Source organism: Camponotus floridanus, unplaced genomic scaffold (assembly GCF_003227725.1).
Source record: "Camponotus floridanus strain SB8 unplaced genomic scaffold, Cflo_v7.5 scaffold42, whole genome shotgun sequence".
Classification (NCBI taxonomy): Eukaryota; Metazoa; Arthropoda; class Insecta; order Hymenoptera; family Formicidae; genus Camponotus; species Camponotus floridanus.
The window spans coordinates 124,132-145,187 of record NW_020229570.1 but is presented as its reverse complement, the minus strand read 5'-3'; the positions used below and the strand labels follow the sequence as shown (position 1 = coordinate 145,187).

At 32.9% G+C, this 21,056-nt stretch overlaps 5 protein-coding genes across 7 annotated transcripts in view; 3 read left to right on the top strand and 2 right to left on the bottom strand.

Moving 5' to 3' along the window:
- LOC105257149 (transmembrane protein 132C) overlaps positions 1–3,355 on the top strand; it is a 107,294-nt gene extending 103,939 nt beyond the window's left edge. For both annotated transcript variants that reach the window (XM_025411716.1, XM_025411715.1), the window contains exon 10: positions 86–3,355. In XM_025411716.1, the coding sequence (XP_025267501.1) occupies positions 86–833 (748 nt within the window). In that variant the 3' untranslated portion in view covers positions 834–3,355. The remainder of the gene's footprint in view (positions 1–85) is intronic.
- Positions 3,356–9,670: 6,315 nt separating this feature from the next.
- Positions 9,671–11,241, top strand: LOC105257160 (39S ribosomal protein L16, mitochondrial). Its single transcript, XM_011267611.3, has 6 exons — positions 9,671–9,899; positions 10,022–10,090; positions 10,169–10,326; positions 10,394–10,525; positions 10,619–10,729; positions 10,925–11,241. The coding sequence occupies exons 1-6, from the start codon at positions 9,857–9,859 to the stop codon at positions 11,138–11,140; spliced, it is 729 nt and encodes a 242-aa protein (XP_011265913.1). The 5' UTR covers positions 9,671–9,856; the 3' UTR covers positions 11,141–11,241.
- A 2,405-nt stretch (positions 11,242–13,646) lies between these two features.
- On the bottom strand, positions 13,647–16,396 carry LOC105257167 (UV excision repair protein RAD23 homolog B). 2 transcript variants are annotated; one of them, XM_011267623.3, is made up of 6 exons: positions 16,137–16,396; positions 15,960–16,032; positions 15,506–15,662; positions 14,970–15,140; positions 14,561–14,892; positions 13,648–14,441 (listed from the first exon to the last, which is right to left on the bottom strand). In XM_011267623.3, the coding sequence occupies exons 1-6, from the start codon at positions 16,200–16,202 to the stop codon at positions 14,149–14,151; spliced, it is 1,092 nt and encodes a 363-aa protein (XP_011265925.1). In that variant the 5' UTR covers positions 16,203–16,396; the 3' UTR covers positions 13,648–14,148. The 2 variants fall into 2 exon arrangements, with proteins under 2 accessions (XP_011265932.1, XP_011265925.1); XM_011267630.2 differs by lacking the exon at positions 16,137–16,396 and having other exon boundaries at positions 13,647–14,441; positions 15,859–15,975.
- A 530-nt stretch (positions 16,397–16,926) lies between these two features.
- On the top strand, positions 16,927–19,003 carry LOC105257182 (ankyrin repeat domain-containing protein 40). Its single transcript, XM_011267641.3, has 3 exons — positions 16,927–17,300; positions 17,817–18,121; positions 18,513–19,003. Exons 1-3 carry the CDS (start codon positions 17,179–17,181, stop codon positions 18,848–18,850), a joined length of 765 nt encoding a protein of 254 aa, XP_011265943.1. The 5' UTR covers positions 16,927–17,178; the 3' UTR covers positions 18,851–19,003.
- Positions 19,004–19,168: 165 nt separating this feature from the next.
- Positions 19,169–20,774, bottom strand: LOC105257188 (ribosomal L1 domain-containing protein CG13096). Its single transcript, XM_011267648.3, has 3 exons — positions 20,363–20,774; positions 19,465–20,030; positions 19,169–19,379 (listed from the first exon to the last, which is right to left on the bottom strand). Exons 1-3 carry the CDS (start codon positions 20,728–20,730, stop codon positions 19,192–19,194), a joined length of 1,122 nt encoding a protein of 373 aa, XP_011265950.1. The 5' UTR covers positions 20,731–20,774; the 3' UTR covers positions 19,169–19,191.
- Between the last annotated feature and the right edge of the window lie 282 nt (positions 20,775–21,056).

Genomic DNA, 21,056 nt, shown 5'->3' with positions numbered 1-21,056 from the left:
CGAAAAGAAAAATGATAAAATTGATTTGAGATGAAATAATGATGTCCTTATAGAAATTTAACCGTCCTTGGGAATTTCTTTGCAGCAACGACGATATCCCTCCGCCCTTGCCGCCGCATGGGGTGCCGGTCGCGATCTCGACATCGGTTACGACCACGACAACGGCAACGACGACGATCGGCACGAACAATGGGAACAATGGCAACAACGAGGATTATAAACCACCGGTACCGCCGCATAGAAACACGGGCGTTAACGTGCGGCTGCCGGAACCACCGCGAAAACATCGCCACAGGACGTCCAGCGGCGGCAGCGGCGGTGGTGGCCATCATGGGAATAACCATCGACACAGCGGCAAACCACCGCAACAGTCGAGCCATCACATGGTCAAACCGCACGCGAAAGCCAGAGTGATGGAAAATGCGAACAAACAGCAGAACGGCGGCGATGACGAGGAATTTGTAGAGCTGGTGAATCATGACGATAACAACAAACGCGACCTCGCGAAAGACGCCGGGAGGTCCCGGGAGATCAAGAGGGCGACCATAGTCGGTAATCCGATGTACTCGTCCTTCTCCACGTCAGCTGTCGCTTCCACCGTCAACGCGTCTACTCCTGTCGGCGGCACAGCCTCGTCCACCACCACGTCCCCGCCGTCCTCGTCGCCGTCCGCCTCCTCCTCGTCCTCGTCATCCTCATCCTCCTCCAGCTCCTGCGCTTCGTCGTCTTTCCAAGAACAGGAAGAGTCAGTGCCGCTCGACGATCTTAATCTAGGTATGGACTACAACCAGATCATGCAATATTTTGACAATCTGAAGGAGTCGAATGCCTAGGTAGGGCCGTTCGACCTCTTGGAAGGTCGAGCAGTAGTCAATGTCGATACGGAACACCGGGATCCTCGTCAGTAGATGCGGGCGAGCGTGTCGAACTGTTTTCTTTTTATGTTCGCCTCTTGAAAATTCTCTCGGAGAATTCTCTGTCGTGACAACTCGCTCTCACAGAAATGAGATTCCGCTATACACGACGACGGTGACTTCCCCGGATATTTCGTATTTTAGACTATAATCTAGTCAGCTTCCTAGCAGCACATCAAGAGTAACGCGCAAACATGCATAAATACATAGTACACTCTCATATTAACGGAATTAAGAGAGAGATTAACTCCTTCATACACAATTCATACAGTCTCTCGGCAATTTATTACGATCGCTAACAGTTTTCGGGCGCGCAATGGGTGAAAGTTCCTGAAGTATGATGATAATTTGCACCGATAATATATTCACGTCAATACGTAAATAATGATACGTAAAATGTAATGCGCGATAAGAAAAATCTATGCGTTACATCGATACTTTATATTATATATCCCACGCGAAGAGATGCATATATTCACTATATTTTTTTACCATTTTTACAAAGTATATATACATATATGTATATCATTATCCCAAATGATTATATCAACCAAATAAGTATATCTTTTTCGTTCATTTTTATTGATTATTTTTGCTATCTGCAAAATTTTCTCTTTAATAGCTCTCTAAATAACTTCATCCGTTATATCGACAATATTCAATAGATTTAATCTATCATGATGTTTTCCTTTATTTTCTCATTTTTTATCATTTTCAATTCATACGGGAAGATATTATTCGTGCGTCGCGAAAACTTGTCGACGTAATAAATAATCGAAGCACTGTTCGTATATACACGCAAGAGGCTTTAAAAAAAAACTGACTGTCGATGGCCAAGTGGGGTAGGTAGATCGCTCGCTCGATGACGACGAAAACGTCTCGCGCGACGTTCCGTTCCTCGCTGCGAGCTTTCCTTCGTTTCGTGCAGGATCGTCGCATATCCTCGCCCCTCGCCCCCTCCCCCTCCGTGCCATCTCGATCTCTCGCTCAAAAGCTCTTCCCCTGCGCTATCACGGTTCCTCCTCCCCCTCATTCCCGTGAGGGTTGCAAGAGACGAGCATCACTTGCGAGATGCTTTGTATTTTGATCGCGGCGCAATGGCTTTCTATGCCGTATCTAACGATAAAAAATGCGAAAGGGCATCACCTCGCGAATCTCTTTCCATTGCTGATATCAAAAATGTCGCGTTTCATGTACAAAGAAAGGAGAGTTTTGTACGATGACGATGCGTATGACGGCGCGTCTCTTCCTCGCCCTTTCCGGATATTCGATCTGCATCAAATACATATTCGCTTAATGCGCGCGATTCGCCGTCAAACCGGTGAATTTTTCACCGGTTCGCAGACTGCCAATCGGTCTTTGTCAGGTGTATACGAGACGCGCGATCAAAATACGACGAAGCAAAACGTGCGAGACTTGCAACCCGACCCGGCCGCATCGGAGGACGCATATTTATTCGATCGACCATACGTCATAATGTTTGTAAATTTTGCTTTGTAAGACTGTGTACATATATACATATATATATTATATATATATATATAAACGCGATAAAGCGCATGTTAATTATGGACTTACAGATTTAAAGTTACATTTATATAGCTAATAGAGAATCGCGTTCCACGCATCGAGAGACGCGCACGTCGGAAATATCGAATGAAGAAGTATCTCGTCGACAAAGTGACGAAGCGTATATATATTACACGCTGCTCTCTCGCTTTTGAATTATCCTCCCTTGGGGAGGGACGATCTTTTTTAAGTAAACATCGCGTACTCGTGTCGCAATCAGCACTTTTTAAAAGCACGCCGAAAATATCACCTTCATCATGTGAAAATGCGTGTGTTAGCGAGATCAGTATATCGTGAAAAACGTCTATAAATGTCTAGATAGTACCTAAATATAACACGTATGCGTATCGACACGTATTTAGGTACAGTATTGAGATACGGTGTATTCTCATTATTCTTGCTTTAAACATTTGTATCTAGGTATTCTATATCTGCTACGAGATATAACACGTACCATGTATATTGCCATATCACGAGTGTATATAATTGTATATTTATCGTAAAAATATGTATTATCGGGAATATTGAAATCGGCCGAGATATTCTGAAAGAGATAGCCTACTTCCTTTTGACACATATCTATTCAGTTTAGATTTTTTATTTACAACCGCATTAGCCTGCACGTTACAATGTTTAACACTTTCAGCTAAAAAAGTCAAAAGTAGCTAAATATCAGAAATATGTTTCGCAATTTTTAATGACTATACTTCATACCTGAATACTATTTCGAGAAATGTATGTATCATCGTATAAAGAGGAACACATATTTCTATCATGTGTCCGAGCATTTTGTACCTAGATACAAAGAATGCGTGTTGAAAGTGTGTATAAACTAAGTGAACATTATTGTCTATAAATGGCTTATATGGCTAGTAAAGGACAAACATACACAAACGTATCGTGTATGTGTATATGTGCACGTGAGAAATAGTAGAGAAAATATTAATTTGATATTTTTGAGATAATAACGTAGAATTGATTTATAATATAATTGATTAATAATTCGCAGATTCTATTCTCTTCTTAATAATCAGTCTATATCTTAGTAATCGATCCATATAATGGAAATAGATTGATTTTTATAATAACCAAATATATTCCTCGCGAAAGTAGAAGCATTCATTTTAAAGTATGAAAACGTAAAACAAAAACATATCCTATATTCCATATAGAAAATTTATACTTTAATCATTTATTTTCTTATTCACTTTGTTCGTATACATTTTTTGAAACAAGATGTGCAGCTATTGAATATAACTGTAAAGAATCGAAAGATACTTTCTAAACAAGAGTTCTTCATTGAACGATAAATAATAAGCAAAGTATGTTCGCTTAATCTGTACGTGCTTTTAACTGTACACGGAGAAAATATATAGTAAAAATTACAATATAATTTTTGTAATTTATGGAATATAAGAAAAATCACTATATTTTTATTCATAATATTATATATGTATTATATATTAAAGAGTATGTATTATATATGTATTATATTTTAAAGAGTATTATAATTATTCAAATATTTGATGCATAATCGTTAAGAAATAATAAAACAAATGCATAATTTACAATTTTTATAATAAACATCTTATGTTCCAATTTTACAATAGACGTTATAAAAGGAAATATATCCTTCATGTAATTTATACTGTAAAATTTTTTCCGTGTACTTATATGTATACAGCGAAGAAGAAAAGAGAGCAAAAAAATATACCGTTCTTCCCGATCAATTTAAAATATACACATAGTTACGAGCTCATACAGTGTCATCCCGTTGTTTTCCATTAAAATAAAACTGAGCACCGCAAAGCGATCGAGAATGAAAACGAGGTAGCAATTCTAGACGCAAAGAAGTGAGCGACCTACTCCAAAAATCTCAGCCAGAAAAAAATCTATAACACTATATACATATTCTTAAGGACTACGTGTCTAAGTATGTATGTAACTCTGTAAGTTGTGTGTCAGCACAATCACGTGGGACAATAGTGATCCAATCGAATATGGTGTTAGACGATTCTGCAAACATTGAGGAAGAATCGGAGCATACTCTCTCCCTCTCTCCCCTCCTCCCCGCCGAGAATCTAGTCTCTTATATAGCGCGTAATATATAAAATATTAATCAACGTGAAAAAAAAAAGAGTGCGATGTACGTTGCCTTTCGCCTGATGATAATACGTATCTTTCGAATGCTCTCGCGATCACGATGCGTCAAGCTTGATGTACATATGATCGACCCTTAACTGCTGTGGTGTTAAGCGAATCGTATATCCGGATGTTTCTACATAATTGTGTGCAAAACAGAAAATGATGATATATTCGTAAGGAGACGATCTTTGTCTCGTACAAGAGCAACGAATGAAACATTTTTTCGTTTTAATAATGATGTAATGAAATTCATGAAATTATTCAAAAAATAATAATAATATGTAAACGTATCTAGTCTCATATATCACACTGTAAGATTCCGCCATATTAGTTAAGGGTTGAATAATTTTTGAACCGATTGCAGAAAAAAACATTTCGTCTCGTCGACATCTAGCCGCAATTACTTGCGAATCTCGTACATCTATTTGATACTATAAAAGAAGAACGCCCCTTATATAAGATAGATTCATAAAATTCCCGGTCTTAATCGCTTACTTTACGATGAAATATACGGATATTGTTTTCTGCAATCGGTTTTCATGCCTTGAAAGCGATTCTTCATACTATACTCTTCGATCAGCGCAAAATTGAGGAAGTGACTCACTCGAGAGTTTTGCTTAAGAGATATTATCCATAATATAGCTCTCGAGTGTATACGCTAAAGTTTGTACTCGTATCTCATATTTGACACTTTGACCGTTTAATTATCGTAGTCACAGATACAATCAGGATATGATTATACTAGATGCGAGGCCGAACATTTCCCGATGATATTATAATCGCTTTTATTATTACAAACTGTTAAATTGTATCACAATTATCCTGACTGATTCTATACGATATTCTGTGCGAGATAAATAAGCCGGATTTAATGCCAAGTATGCGATGCAGGTATACCTAGTCTTCCGGTGTCGGAAGCTAATGTAACGCTTTGTATATTCCTTTTTATCTTCTCTTTCTCTTGAGATGAAACATGGAAAAACGAAAACTTATCGATGAACTCAATGGTGAGAATCTATACGATAATTGCGATCATATCCGAATATCAAGCGAAAAATAGACGCGCGCTAATCGTTCGTAACTATTATCTAGCGAGTTTGATATAAGAGCACCCCATCGGTGATTATCATGATGCCATAGCGTTTACTTAGTCTTACTGAGAGTGATCGGAGTCAGTGGCTTGTATGTTAGTATATATCATCGCGAGACACAAATACCTAAACACATACACGCATACGTATGTATTAGATGAGATGTCGTGTACATTCTACACTTCTGGTTCCACATCATTTCGATGAAAAATTCGCGCTTTTGTAGTCATCGACCTGTGCTTGTCTCAAAACAATGCATCGGAAATATATTTGCGATATAAATTATCTTTCCAATGTGAGCCAGTGATTCCTGAATAGGATTTTTGTTGTCATACAAGAGATTTCGAAATCATTTTTCTTTCTCTTGTATTATTTTATACTTCTTTCTTCTGTCTTCCTTCCGCTTCTTTTTCATCTCGTTTTTTTTATTCAACTTCTCTCCACTCTATGTATTCGTAATTTTTTTCCTTATCAAAGAAAATTATATATTAGACAGCGCGAGAAATTATATATTAAATCGGTTAGCTAAAATAATATTCAATCATTCGGGGATCACTGGTAATCTCCCATGTTCGTATATTTTTCTCATCATTCATTAGATTATTTTACACGAAAATTCTTGTCCCTGCGATTAAAGTCCTTTACAGAATCTCCCTCTCTTCCTCTTTCTTATCGATTAGAGGTGTAATAGATTCATCGCGCAAAGGAAATGCATCACTGACTCTGCATCCGCGCACACACACACACACACATTCCTCAGCCCATTTACATAATAAGTGTGATAAATGCGGAAATGAAGAGAAAAAAAAACGAAAGCGATAATTAATAGTTACTAACTGTATGCTTCGCGACGACGACGCTCGAGCGACGTCGTCAGCGAACGGATGGCCGACGATGACGATGGTGATCGACGATCAACGACGACGACAATATCCGATGTGTAGTACATATATGCAAAAAGTTCTTCTTGGACGCGCGATCTTGGGGAGAAACTGATTACATTAATGTACAGAAGTCTGTCAACCATTTCATCGATTGATCGATTGAAATGAGACGAGAAGCAAAGCAGAGGCAAGATTTCTTTTACATTTTCAAGCACAATAACAAAATTTTAACAAAAGAGCTCATCTTTAAAATGGCTTTAAATCTATCTTCAAAATAATATAAAAAAATCTTTCCATGCTTTTGTAAGATCTGAGCTCTACTTTTGAATTGTATCGAATTTATATGAGACGATTTGAAGAGGAGCTCTTTAATTAATAAATGTTCTAAGCCAGAATTAAGTGCTCATTTAAAAAGATTCACTTGTGTGAAATTTTCGCACTCTAATAATAATTAATCAAACAGATTTCGCCTCTAGCTGTTCGTTACCGTTTATCAAATCGTTGTGTGAAAAGAGATCGTCATTTTCCTTGGTTTCAAAAGTTCAGAGACATTTTGCTAACATTTGACATTTCTACAAGAACGAAAATATTTATCTTAAAAATATTATATCTTAAAAATACAGTCATTTTTCTTTTTTCTTTCTTCATTTCTTACAATTGTGCTCAGAATCAAAGAAATCTCAAAAGGAAATATTTTTCAAAATAAATAAATGTGAAAGGCACGTTTTTTGTTTATAAAAAATCATTTATATATATCATTGTTTGAGAAATTATATTTAATATTTTAATTAATGTATTTTCTCTATCTTAGTGTGTCAGAGATATAGTATATTAATAATATAAAAAATTAAAGAAATATGTCAAAATATATCTAAGAAGAAAAGGATATTAAATTTTGTTTTTTAAAGAGTTTATTTATTTTTATAAATTTTTTTTATAGTTATTTTTTCTCGAAGTTATCGCGATTTATCGCAAAAGTCTCTGAAATATCTCATTCGGAAACTATAGGACGATCTTCTATTCTCATTAATGAAATTATTATTATGACTTTTATAATTATACTCTATTGTTACCTATATTACTGTCATATTATTGTCATCGTTGCTGTTGCTGTTATTGTTACTGAGATTGTTGCTCCTGTTGCTACTGCTGTTGCCATTGCCACGTGTCCATCGCGTGTCGATCCTGAAAAATATGAAAAGACGTTGTTCACGATTTGTCATCGTCATCGTCATCGTCATCGTTGACATCAATGTCGACGCCATCGATACGCTAATTATAACAATAAGATACGACTATCGCCTACTCAATGTACAATATGTAGTATTTATCTGTTGTTACCATCAAAATCGTCATCAAAGATATATAAAAATATTGTAATTGTAACATATCGAGCTTCTCGTATCACTAAGCCCTCTTTCCTTAAACTGACCGTATTATCTCACTCATATCGGTTATAAACGAATTCACATGTTTAATCGGCGGTCTACTTCTTCGAAATTTGTGTTTCCTTTTGTGCTAGAGTTTATATAAAAAAAGAAAAAAATGGATATTAATATATAAAAATGACGTATATAATATCAAACCACGTAAAATAAATCTAAGATATGTAATTATATATGCACACAACTGCAGCATTAAAGATAGAATTTTCGTTTAACCATTGTAATTAATTTTTTTGTAATTATGATATAAAAAGCGACATATAGTATATAAAAAAATAAATTATTATTCAATGTGTATATATTATATTATTCATTCGGTTAAAAAAATACGCGATTTTTAAAACATCCTTGTATAAAAACAATTTTTTTCATATTTAATACATATTTATAATTGAATTTTTTCTTTAATTTTATTCATCCTAGATGAATAACATCAATAATTGTGCATGAAAGAAATATCTTTATTTTAATAGAAAAATATAAATATGTGGAATTTCAATACATATATATATTATACAAAGTAATAATTCTGTAAAATTGATTATGTAAGAATTTTAATTCTTTAATATAATTAAAGACCTAAAATTTATTCAATTTCTCTCTTTAATAGTATGATATTTAGAATTATAAATATAATACATAAACGTGAGATATATTAGAAAAAAATCTGCAATTGAGAACATAAATTCAAAAATGATACAAGCATCTTAATTATATAAAATATACAATACAAAAATTAATAAATGATAAAATTTGATTGGGAAATTGTATAAAATACATATATTATTTTAAACAATTCTTGTTTGATGTAATGTATATTTGAATGTGTTTAAATACATACTGATGCCATTAATATTATTTCGATAATTATAGAAATATAGAAAAGTAAAAGAACTGGAAAGATTTTTTCTAATTATGTACACATACCTACTATCAGAAAGTGCAAACGTCCACTTTGTATTCATATGTGATATAGTGCTTCTTTGTTTTTTAAATAAGCGATATCCGCTTTCTGATTGGATAATTGAAGAACTCTCTGATTGGTCAATTATTTCTAATGGAATAAAAATCTTCCAACAGAGAGTACTTTCCGATTCATGCATGATGCGCATGAAGCGACAGAAAACGTATAGTTCATGTCACGCATATTATACATTTTCTGTCAGAAAGTACCCAGAAAGAAGATTTAAGGCTGGCTTATAGAGGTAACTGTTAACTTAGGTCGGATCTACAATAGACAATTTAAGACCTAAGCCTTAAGAAATTGACCAATCACAGTCGAGTATTCTCTTCATACTCGACTGTGATTGGTCAATTTCTTAAGACTAAGGACTTAAATTATCTATAATAGACCCGGCCTTATGCCGGAACCGGTGGTAAAGTACAGATTCATGAATTTTACAACAGTTGTAAAGCAACTTATCCTGCTGAACGCAGCTATTGGCCGCATTCAGCGGACTCAACAGTTAGGCAACATTCCTAGATTTTCCGATGTAACTCGACGCTGATTGGTCGGACCTGAAAGTGGAAACCAATCATATTCGATTGCTACTTAGCGGTTGAGTCCGCTGAATGCGGTCATTGTTATGTTCACGCAGTTACCGAAAGATGGATTCGTGTAGTGTTCCTGTTTTCTAAGGACACTCGTGAAGATGGTCAGCTAATCTAGCAAAATATAACAGCCTAACTTATGTGAAAAATATAACAGCCTAACTTATATGAAAAATTTGACAATGAAAAAATATTAAAATACATGCAAACTTTGTCAAACGTATCCCGTAGATAATTGATATTTTCATAAATTAAAAATGATGCAAGCATCCAGAAATATAGTGCGATTTTTATTTTCTAGTAAGTTTTCAATATAATATATACTTTTAAAAGAAAAAAAAACAGATTACATTAACATTTATTAATATAGTCATATTTAAATTTGAGTTTTATTTCTAACATTATATGCTATTTTTTTATAGATTTGCAACCTATATCGATAACACCGTCAGCTGGTTTAAAAGTCTTTCCACCGCCTGTAAAATTTGGCAGTAAATATATATATATATATATGTAATTTACTTGTTATATATATGGAATATTTTGTAATTTAAACTTATGATTACTAGACATTGAATATCCTGAACGACGAAGACTCAAAATAATGGAGAAAGTCCCACAGTATCCACCAGGAATGCGTGCTTTTAAAATGCAAAAGCGATTGAGATACATGCGTGGTCCAGAAGAAGTGCACAATTTCCTTTTATACAAGCAATATGGTATCATTGTAAGTCCGGATATATAATGTTAAAAGAATCTTAGATCATTTATAGATATTTTCTTAAATTGCACAGGCAACAGGGGGAGGTAGATTAAAGCATAATCATTTTGAGATGATACGTTTAAAACTTGGCAGAAAACTTGATCAAAACAAGATGTTTGCAATTTGGCGTGTAGATCCACCATGGCAACCAGTTACAAAAAAGGTTGGATAATTAAAGAATAAATTATATTATTGTTATTATTAAACTGAAATATATTATTTTTCTAATCTAATAATTATTGTTATTATAACTTAGGGACAAGGACATCGTATGGGTAGTGGTAAAGGTTCTATTGATCACTATGCTACTCCAATTAAAGCTGGACGTGTCATTTTAGAAGTTGGTGGTCATTGCGAATTTTTTGAGGTATCTTCCAATAATATGTCTTTTTTAACATTTATATCTTTCAACAATCTTAAAAATAATTTATATTTTGTAATGGTATATATTAATTAATTTTATAGTAATTTTCAAAATTTGTATGTTATTAAACTCATTCTAATAGCAATTAATCAAATATGAATAAACAACAATGTATTAATACATGAAATTCTTTTTTAGGTAAAAGATATATTGTCTAAAATAGCACAGATTATGCCATTCAAAGCCAAAGCTGTCAGTCAGAAAATTTTGGATAGAGATGCAGGTAGAGAAAAGTGGAGGGAAGAAAATAATCAGAATTTTTGGACCTGGAAATATATGGTTCAAAATAACATGCTAGGTTGCCAAAACTGGATATCGCCAGTTGATAAGCTATGGTTTAACAAATATTTATAAATAAGAAAAAATAGCAAGATATTAAATATCCTTGATAGATATTACATATCTTCTCTTTATAAAATATCTTAAAATTTATATCAGCGAAACTGAATAATAAATGGTAATAAATGTATATAATTAATGATTTTTTTATTCATCAATAATTTATTTGACATTTTTGGAAATATAGAATTATATTGTAACTATGTATGATCAATTAAAATAAAAGAACAGATTTCCTTGCAATTTCAATCTTCAATATATAGGCTTTACGTTTCTCGCACGAGTTACACCCTCTTATGTTATTTTTAACTCTATGGTGCGCGCACGAGTCCTAGTCCTAACTTTTAGAGGTTACGATTTATAAAGTATGTGCGGAAACGTATCAACATTATATTATTTGATTATGCATCTTATTTAAATCTCGATAAAATTAATATAACAAGTTTTACATTTTACACATATATATTATATACGTATTTCATAATGTAACATATTATTTCTTTATAACCTGTATTTATGCAATTTTGAATGTTACATATAATATTCCTTAACATTAAGTATTTCACCATATTTTAATAACAATATAATATTAAAGAATGCATATATATATTACAGATGACAAAACTGTTGGAGTGGTTATCGTGTGTAACCGTGATTTTTGGCATCTGGTTTGCTACAATTACAAGCAACTCTACTTTTGTCAAGGAATGGCATGAAATTATACTTTTTCTCCCAATCATTTGCTTATTTCTCTTTGGTTTGTACGCGGCTACCGTCGTTTTGTATAGAGTATTCACTTTCAACAACTGTGACAGCGCAGCCATCGAACTTCAACAAGTTAGCTTGTTTTGTATCTATAAAAAAATATATTAATATTTTAGTAGTGTTAATATCTACTTATTATCATTTTCTCTTTCAGCAAATAGAGGAAGCTACAAAGGATCTTCGGAGTAAAGGTGTAGTACTAAGAGAGACTTCAACTTAAAATTTATAAATAAAATTTAAAATATATTAAATTTTCTAATCTTTTTATATATAAATTTACATGTATTATATTCTTTCTTCCATATTTTATATAAATATGTATAAACATATGCGTGTAATTATGTACTAACTCAGAATATTACAGATAGCAATATAATTTTCTTTGAGTCACTGTTTTTATCTTTATTTATAAAATGATGAATATAATAGAAATAAAATATTTATATTTATTTCATATATGTATACATATATATAAAAGCAAAAAGAGAGAGAAAAAGTATCTGTACATCAGAATTATATTGCTTGAAAATGATTTCTTAAAAACTACTTTTAGGCAGTAATATTACATTCAGTTATATTAAATAAAATCGTAATTTATTTATTTATATGCTATGTATTACAAGTATATTGAGCACACAACAGAGTGCATTCTTTTTTTAACAGCATTGTTTTCTTAATAACTTCTTCATATTTGTAAAAAAAAAAAGATTAAAATTGTATTCAGCATAGTAGATTGGAAAATTTTATGTATTATTATTAAAGCTCTTCAACAAATAGCTCTTTGCTTTCCTATTATCTTTTTATCAAATATAAGAGCAATGAAAATTATTTTAAATATTTATTGTAGTTTTAATGATATTAATATAAGTAACTGTATGGTACAAATTCAAGGAATTTTCTGTAACATGCATAAGTACGTACATACGTATGTATGTAATGTTATTATGCAATGTGCATAAAATTAATTAGTCTTTTATTATGTAAAGAAAACCGCTTAATATCACTTGCTATTTTATGCTGCAAAAAAGTAAAATTACGTATGTCATATTTGGAATACAATCTATAATATTATACCACATCTTAGCGCGCTTTTTAAATAGAATTTCAACATAATATACATAACAATTAATATTTAAATGTTCATAATTTCGAGAGTACTATCGATAGATATATAGTGTTTTATGCTGTATTATTTAATTTATTAATTTCAATCAATATGTGTGTGGTAAGCAAACAAGCTTTTTATTATTAGAATTTAATAATGTGATATTTACACATCATAAATTATAATTTTTGAGATCTAAAAATTGATTAAGATGAAAATTATATTCTAAAGCAGATTATTTTTTTGTGACAGATTTTTAGTTTACCAGATTATGACACATGCAAGAGAACTTTTAAATCAATTTTTCAATATTACCATTTAAAAGTAGACGTCTTTGTACATACATACATAAATACGAATATACGCAAGTACACATAAATGGATGCACTCTATAATTTTTATATCAGAAAGCCAAATAAGTGTACAAAGTGTACTTATTACATCTATTTATAGATGTGTTTAGACATGTATAAAACATATCCATAACATGTGTGAGAATGGATATATCTCTTCAATTTTTATATATTTGCAACCCTCAATATATATATATGTATATATAATACATACACACATATATATATATATATATATATATATATATATATATATATACACAATATATATATATGGAAATATATATGTATATATATGTGTACATATAACTACTGCAAGATATTCTTCTGCAGAGTATTTCATACAACACAATAGGCTTTCTCATATAAAAAACAGAATTATATTGCTCCATATATATTTTAAGAAACATAAGATTCTTATAGTAGAGCATTCATAGGCTGTATAAGGATGGATTTTATAACACCATTTGCTGTAAGCAACAATTCTTTCTCTCATAAAAATGTGGTATATGTTAAATGAAAGTATTTTTAAAAATATGAAACAAGAGAGTTGGTATACGTAATGTTGCGGTATACGCGCTTATCTTAGATTCAGTCGCTTACCAAACACACCAAGGGTTTTATCTACACAACGAATAAAATAGCATAGATATTTGCGTGTATATCTATATACAAAGTAAAGATGATTATTGTAAGACCAAAATGAGATAATGATGTTATCATTCACCTTCTGTCAGTCCTTTTTATTTTCTGTTTTTTTTTTTTTTAATCGAAATGTCACACGAAATTAAATGAGTGATTCAGTCGTCGAGATTTTGCGAGAGTAGGAAATTAGCAGCGAGATTTTCATTCTTTTCACAGGCGAAGTATGCTTGTACAACTAAGTGTTCTGGAAAACCTAATGCCTTCAACCTTTCGATAGCATCCCTGTCTTGTGGCGTTATTTGGATTGTACCGGATCCTACGCCTGCAGCTGCACCCGTACCAGCTCCGCCGTTTACAGCACCTCCCGCTGCAGCCGCTGCAGTTGCAGACGCTACGCCTCCTCCAGATGTTGGCAAAACTCGCGCTCCCGCTCCTGTAGCAGGCTCCACTAAACGAGAAAAGACAAACCAAGTTTTATCAATAAATTGATATATTATTAAATATAATTTGGATTCTCTTTTCAGTTATAAATACAAAATAAACCATAGATAATTAGCTGGAACTAACCAGGTTCATTGAGCATGCGTACGAACGCTTCCTGATTTTGAGAAATGAGCTGCAATAAGGCGGGATTAGTAGAACCGATTTGCTGAAGAAGATTATTCAGCAGCTGCGGATTCTGTTGAATGACTTGACGCATTTGTTGAAACTGTGGTTGCATACGCAAGAAGGCCAATGGATCTTGACTCTGATCCTGGAGTTGTTCCTGAGCTTCTGGTGGATCCTCGGGTGGATCTTCAAAGAGTTGCGCCGGTATACCTGTTAGAAGATACTCGACGGCTCTATCAGGATTGTTAAAACTCGCGCGTAACGCTTGTACAACCTGTTCGCGTTCATACCTGATAAAAAAAAAACCCTAGTATTATGTAACTAATTAATAATCATCATTTAATAATTCTTTCTTCATTATACATACCCCATATCCATGATGTTGTTTACCATAGTATTATAATCCTCTCCCATTAGCAAGGCACTTTCTGCTTGACCAGCCGCTGGTGTAGGTACTGCGGATTGCTCTTGCACATTACTAGCAGCTTGCAAAGTCTCTTGAACAGTAGGATTCGAACTAGGTTGCGTAGTTGCCGAGCTATAATCACAAACATAAAAAAAGAATATAAATCACACTGATTTTATATGCTTTTTATCTAATCTGTAAAGGGAGGAGGGGGTCTCATTACATCAAGCAATTTCCTAACAGACTAACATGTTCTCTGAAAAATGAGAGATTAAAATGAGATATATCTTAAAAAATATTAGATATTAGTATGCCTTCTAATCTTAAACGTAGAGAAGATTGTACTCTTATGTATAAAATTCAAATTTTTAAACGATTTTTCTCATTTCTGTCATAATTTAGGCTTACATCCCCACGTGATGACATCTCCAATATAGATAGCGATTAATAATACATAAAATATGTTATAACACAAAATGCGAAAATGTCGAAATTACCTGGTAGATTCTTCCTTGTTATCCGTACTCTCCGCGCGCTGTTCTTCGCTTGTTTTGGGCGTAGCACCAGCTTTAGGCTTTGTTACCATAACAACTATAAACTTCTTCTCATCGATATTATATTCTGTTAACGGTTGCTCATCTGCCAATATCTTCCCTGTAAGCACATTATCGCACGTTATCGCGATCTCGAGGGTAAAAAAATTGGTGCGCTCGTTAATATACCACGTTCGTATACCAAAATAACATAACCTATGAACGTTTTTGCAACATCATTCTTATCCCCTCGGGAAAGACACACACATATATAAATATTTAAGCATACGCGCGAAAGTATATAATACTTAACACACTGTAATAAGGAGGCGGAGAGTCCGTGTTGCGTTTACGCGAATAAGCGCCGGGCGCTTTCTTTCCAACATCGTTCTTGACGAATTAAGGTTACATTGCTTACCAGCGTATATCAACTTCTGATGCTCGGCAGGAAAGCCTTTTTGCGTTTCGATCTTCTCCTTCAAATCTTTGACCTAGCAACGATAATAAGTACACATCTAATCGTTCCGTCAATCGCTCTCTCTCTCTCTAAAAAAAAAAGTCAATTTTCTCTCCCTCTCGTCCGATTTTTACTTACGGTTTGCGACGAGTCGATCTCTATCGTAAACGTTTGCTGCTGTAAGTTTTTCAACGTTATAATCATATTGCCGAGCTGATGGGTGCCCCGTGTGTGTGTCTGCGTCAATTCCCAATTGCAAAATTAACCCCCTTTTCCGCCGATAAGAATAAAACGGTGTTTTGGTAGAGATTTTTTCGGCGATGAGTCGGCACTGCCTTAAACAGCTCTCGCAAGTGTATATACGTACACTTGCGACAGTGTGCGCAAAACATATGATGATGAGGGGGCCGAAGAGGAGCCAGCCACGGCTACCAACCGCTGTTCCGTTTATGGTATTGGGCCGACATTGCGTACCGAACGTACCAAATCTGTCAAATGTAGAAGAACCTCTATTATTATCTCATTATTTTATTCTTCTTCTTTATTATTACATTTATTTATATATATGTTTATTCATTATATTTTGTTTACTTATTATATTTTATACTTATATTTATTTAATTAACATTATTGTTAGTATTTATAACTATTTATTTATATTATATTATTTATTTAATAATATGTAAATTTTAATGTATTTAACGTTTGATTTTTTGCAAAACTTACTTTAAAAGTTATAGTACTAATTTGTCGCATCATTGGGGATATTTTTCAGACTCTTGAAGATTTAAAATGTGCTAATTGGTTGTCAAATAGTGAGATTCCGCGTTTTTTAAATCTTATATCGTGAACGTATCGGCATCTTGACGATATCATTGGCCGCGGCGTCTCTTTGTTGTTCTTTATTTGTTGTTATCTTTACGGGACATCTGTTTGTTTTGTTTGCACTTTCCAGAACTCCCTGCGTTTGAAATGAGACAGACGTATTCGACGACGTAGGGAGAGGGAGAAGGAAAGAAAGAAACTCTAGTGCCAAACGAACAGGCTTGATTCCAGTTCACTGTCACATTCTTGTGAATCGTCAACCGACCACCTCGACCTGTCACGGATGATCCAAATGTGACTTCGCTTCGAATTTGATATTAAAAAGAAGATGTGACATACCGTAGTTTATCGCAAAATGGAAAGAGTTCTTCTCGAAGAGCGTCTGAGGGAAGCTGTCTGCATCGGTGACACCGACGTCGTGCAAGATCTCGTGAATTTAGGTGTCGACGTTAACGCACGACAATCTGTCACTGGATGGTACTTGTCACTTAGGATTTACTTTGATAAATTTGCGCAAAGATCAAAAAACATTATCAAAATGAGTGAATTTATTTTTCAAAATTGCAGTCTAATGCATATGTATAAGATAAATTATTTATCAAGATATGCTTTTATAATACTATTCTATCACTGGATAGTATCTGTCATTTGGATTTACTTGGTATCTTTGCGTAAAGATCAGAAAATATTTATCAGAATCTCACACTTTTATTTTGAAAAATTGTATTCTAATGTGATGTATAAAATAAATTTATCAACATTTTTTATAATACGATTCTGTCACTGTTGATACGTTATTTTGTATTTATTTTTGTCTAAAGATCAGCAAATCAAAAGAAGTAATCTTGTATCTTATTCTGAAAAGTTGCTCTTTGATATAATACAAAATGGGATAAATTTATTTCATCTTATTGCAACATAGGCTTTTATAATTTTATTTTATATTATCAAGATAATTTTTATAATCATGTTCATATCTTGGTATTTTTCAAGGACTGCTCTACATTGGGCATGCAAACAAGGATACTTGGATGTTGCCGCCTTACTCTTAAAAAATGGTGCCGATAAGAATTTAAGATCTGAAATAGGAGAAACTCCAGCATCTGTGTGCAGCAATCAACAAATCTTATATCTTCTGGGTATAAGTGGTGATAATCAACGAATAATGAACGAATCATCATTGCATACAATTACATCCACATATAATCAACCAGATTTTCTGCATACTGCCACAAATCTCTCAAAAACCAGAAATAATGCATATAACGAAAACAAATTCATCTCTACTTCTCAAGATGGTTTGATATAAATTAATATAACTTAGGGTGCTTTCCATTTAGCGACACAAGTCGACACAAGCGTCATTCTATCTTTTTTCAATGAATACAATAAACAAAGAGAGAATGACACTTGTGTCGACTTGTGTCACTAAATGGAAAGCACTCTTAATATAACTCTTGTAATGATATTGACAGTCAACAAATATGGTCACAAAATTTAATATAATGTTAATTATTGTGTTTATTTATATATATATATATTGATATTAGTTAATTGAAGATGTAAAATATAATTGATATTTATGAACAAAATTTTTTATAATTATGTAAGACTGTCAAGTAATCATTGTTAACACACAATGTACTATACATGCCATGTAGTATATATAATGATTTCTACACTGTTTAGAATTGGTATTGAAAATCCGAGTGGCCAATACAGCAGATCCGGATTTCATTGAGGTGGAATTGTTGCGGAGCGAACTTACATATCAAGCTCTGTTGTACTTGTGTTGCAAGGAGTTAGATCTCAATCCACATCAGATTCAAAAATTACGAAAATTACCCAACACCAGATTAAGAAAAGACAAAGACATTCAAAGACTTGAAAACTTTCAAGAAATTGAGGTAGTTATGGATGCAAACGTATATAAAAGTATGCAAAACGGTGTCGCCAGCAGTCTGGCTACATTGCCGACTAATGGATATCAAAGTATATCCAAGAAGGATCAAACTATTTTATACTGATCACTCATATTGGAAAAGATCCTTTTAAATATTTCCAAAATACTCTCTAATATATTAATAATAGGAGCAAACAAGCTATTTGTTAAATAACAGTATATATGTTTATCTAATATTAACATCTTAAATGCAATAATCGAATATGAATTATATAAGACGTGATATATTTAATGTTAATTAAATTAATATGTTAAATTAATATTAGAAATTTTTAGAGTGTATTCTAAATTTATATATATAACAAATTTAGAAATAGTGAATTTTTGTAATTGTTTTTTACTAGATTTTAAATTATTAAAGTATAAGGAGAGATAATTTCTATATATTATCTTAACAAAATTAATTTATTTGTCTTTCTTTGCATTCTTCCTGTTTTGTAAGTTTTTTTGTTTGTTGAGAATGACTTCGCCATCGGGCTTAACAGTGACTGTGGCACGCACGAACGTCGATAATTCTCCCTCCACATCATGATAAGCTTTTGGTCTCTTAGGTGATGCCGCAATTGTAAGTGGATCAATCGTATTTTTACTTTCTGAAATATATAAATTTGTTTAAAAGATCTAACATTTATAAGTGCCGCTAGTAACTTAAAATAATTCACTTCAATTAAAACATACTTAATGTCACATAAAAAGGCAATGCTAGAGTAGTTGTACTTTTCAATCGTAGAGCTCGTATGTTCGCCCAACCACCAGGATAATTTTTAGACAGATTCTTACAAGTGGCTAGTATATTTTTCAAGATTTGTTTTTTATTCATAGACGTATTTCCTATCTGGACCAAGTGAGTATCACCATTAGAATGAACATGCATGCAAGTTTTTCTCAATGCATAATCGATTTCATGCTTCAAATCTTTGCTGTCCATTCTGATAGATGTTGGCAATTTTCGTCTCTTCATGAAATGCTTTCCTAACAGATGTGACATATGCCCAGCAATGCGACCATCGACAAGAAAATGATCATAACTGCTTATGAGCTTTTTTCTCAATTCGAATTGATCAAATTCAGTTTTCACACGATTCATAGGTATTATATCATTCACACGAGTACATCCATGTTCTTCTAATAGATTTCTGTAATGTTCCAATGTCGGTTCATAATCCCTTCTTTTTCCTCTTTGCAAATCGCAAACAAATAAAGCAATTTCATCATCTGGTGCTATTATAGAATATGGTAGCAAGCTGTAAACAAAAGAGAACAGAGATATTAGAATTTTATCAAAGATACAACACAATAAATTAGAATATAAAGTATTATCATTGTTGGGTTTATAATCAGGTTGAATCTCATAAGGATCCATTGGCAGTTATAAAATATAATCATGTAAAATCCAATTAGGGAAAAATATATTAAAATTAACTCCAATATAAAAATAAAAAATAATAATTTTTATAAAGTTTTAAATTAATTAGATTTTTCTAATATATGTATATAGATTCTTATTCTAAAAATCGAGAAACAAATCAAGTTAATTATTCACGTAGAAAGCACACAATTTCATAAACTTATTTACATTCTCATTTGTCTGCGAGGTACTTGTGGAACCTTGACACAAGTCACTTGCACAAATATCGGCTGCACCTCCGTGGCTAGGACATCCTTTTTTTCTTTCAACTGTTCCTGAGTTAAATGGAAAATCGCAGAAATGCATTGTAAAATGTGTTTCTTCGATAACTCTTTCAGGTCGAAGTCCTTAGATGGTGTCTCCTCTGTTTCCGAATTTGTTCGCTTTCGCTTTCGCGAAATTTGCGAATCCGAATTTTTTTGTTTCATTTTTTTAATTTTGATATCTCTTTTAAGATCAGCACACTGTACTTTCCTTTTTCCGCTATCTTTCTTTCCCTCCTCTCCATCACACGGCTTTCCACGTGCTGGCTTCATCCTGAACCCGCCATTTTTCTGCCGCAGCCGGAAATGGGAACTATGGCAAATAGACGGAAGAGACGATTTTACTCAGTGATGCCAAAAAGAGAAATTTTACTCTTGCACAAAAGACGTTACTTTTCAAAATTTATTTCTTAAATTTTTAATTGACGTTCAATGCTCATTTTTAGCGTCAAAAATGATCAAAAAATGACATATTGATATCTTTAAGGTGCGGCCTCATTGACGCTAAAAAGTAGCGTCAACCATTGGTTGAACAAAGAGGTAAGTATACTTACCTCTTTGTTCAACCAATGGTTGACGCTACTTTTTAGCGTCAATGA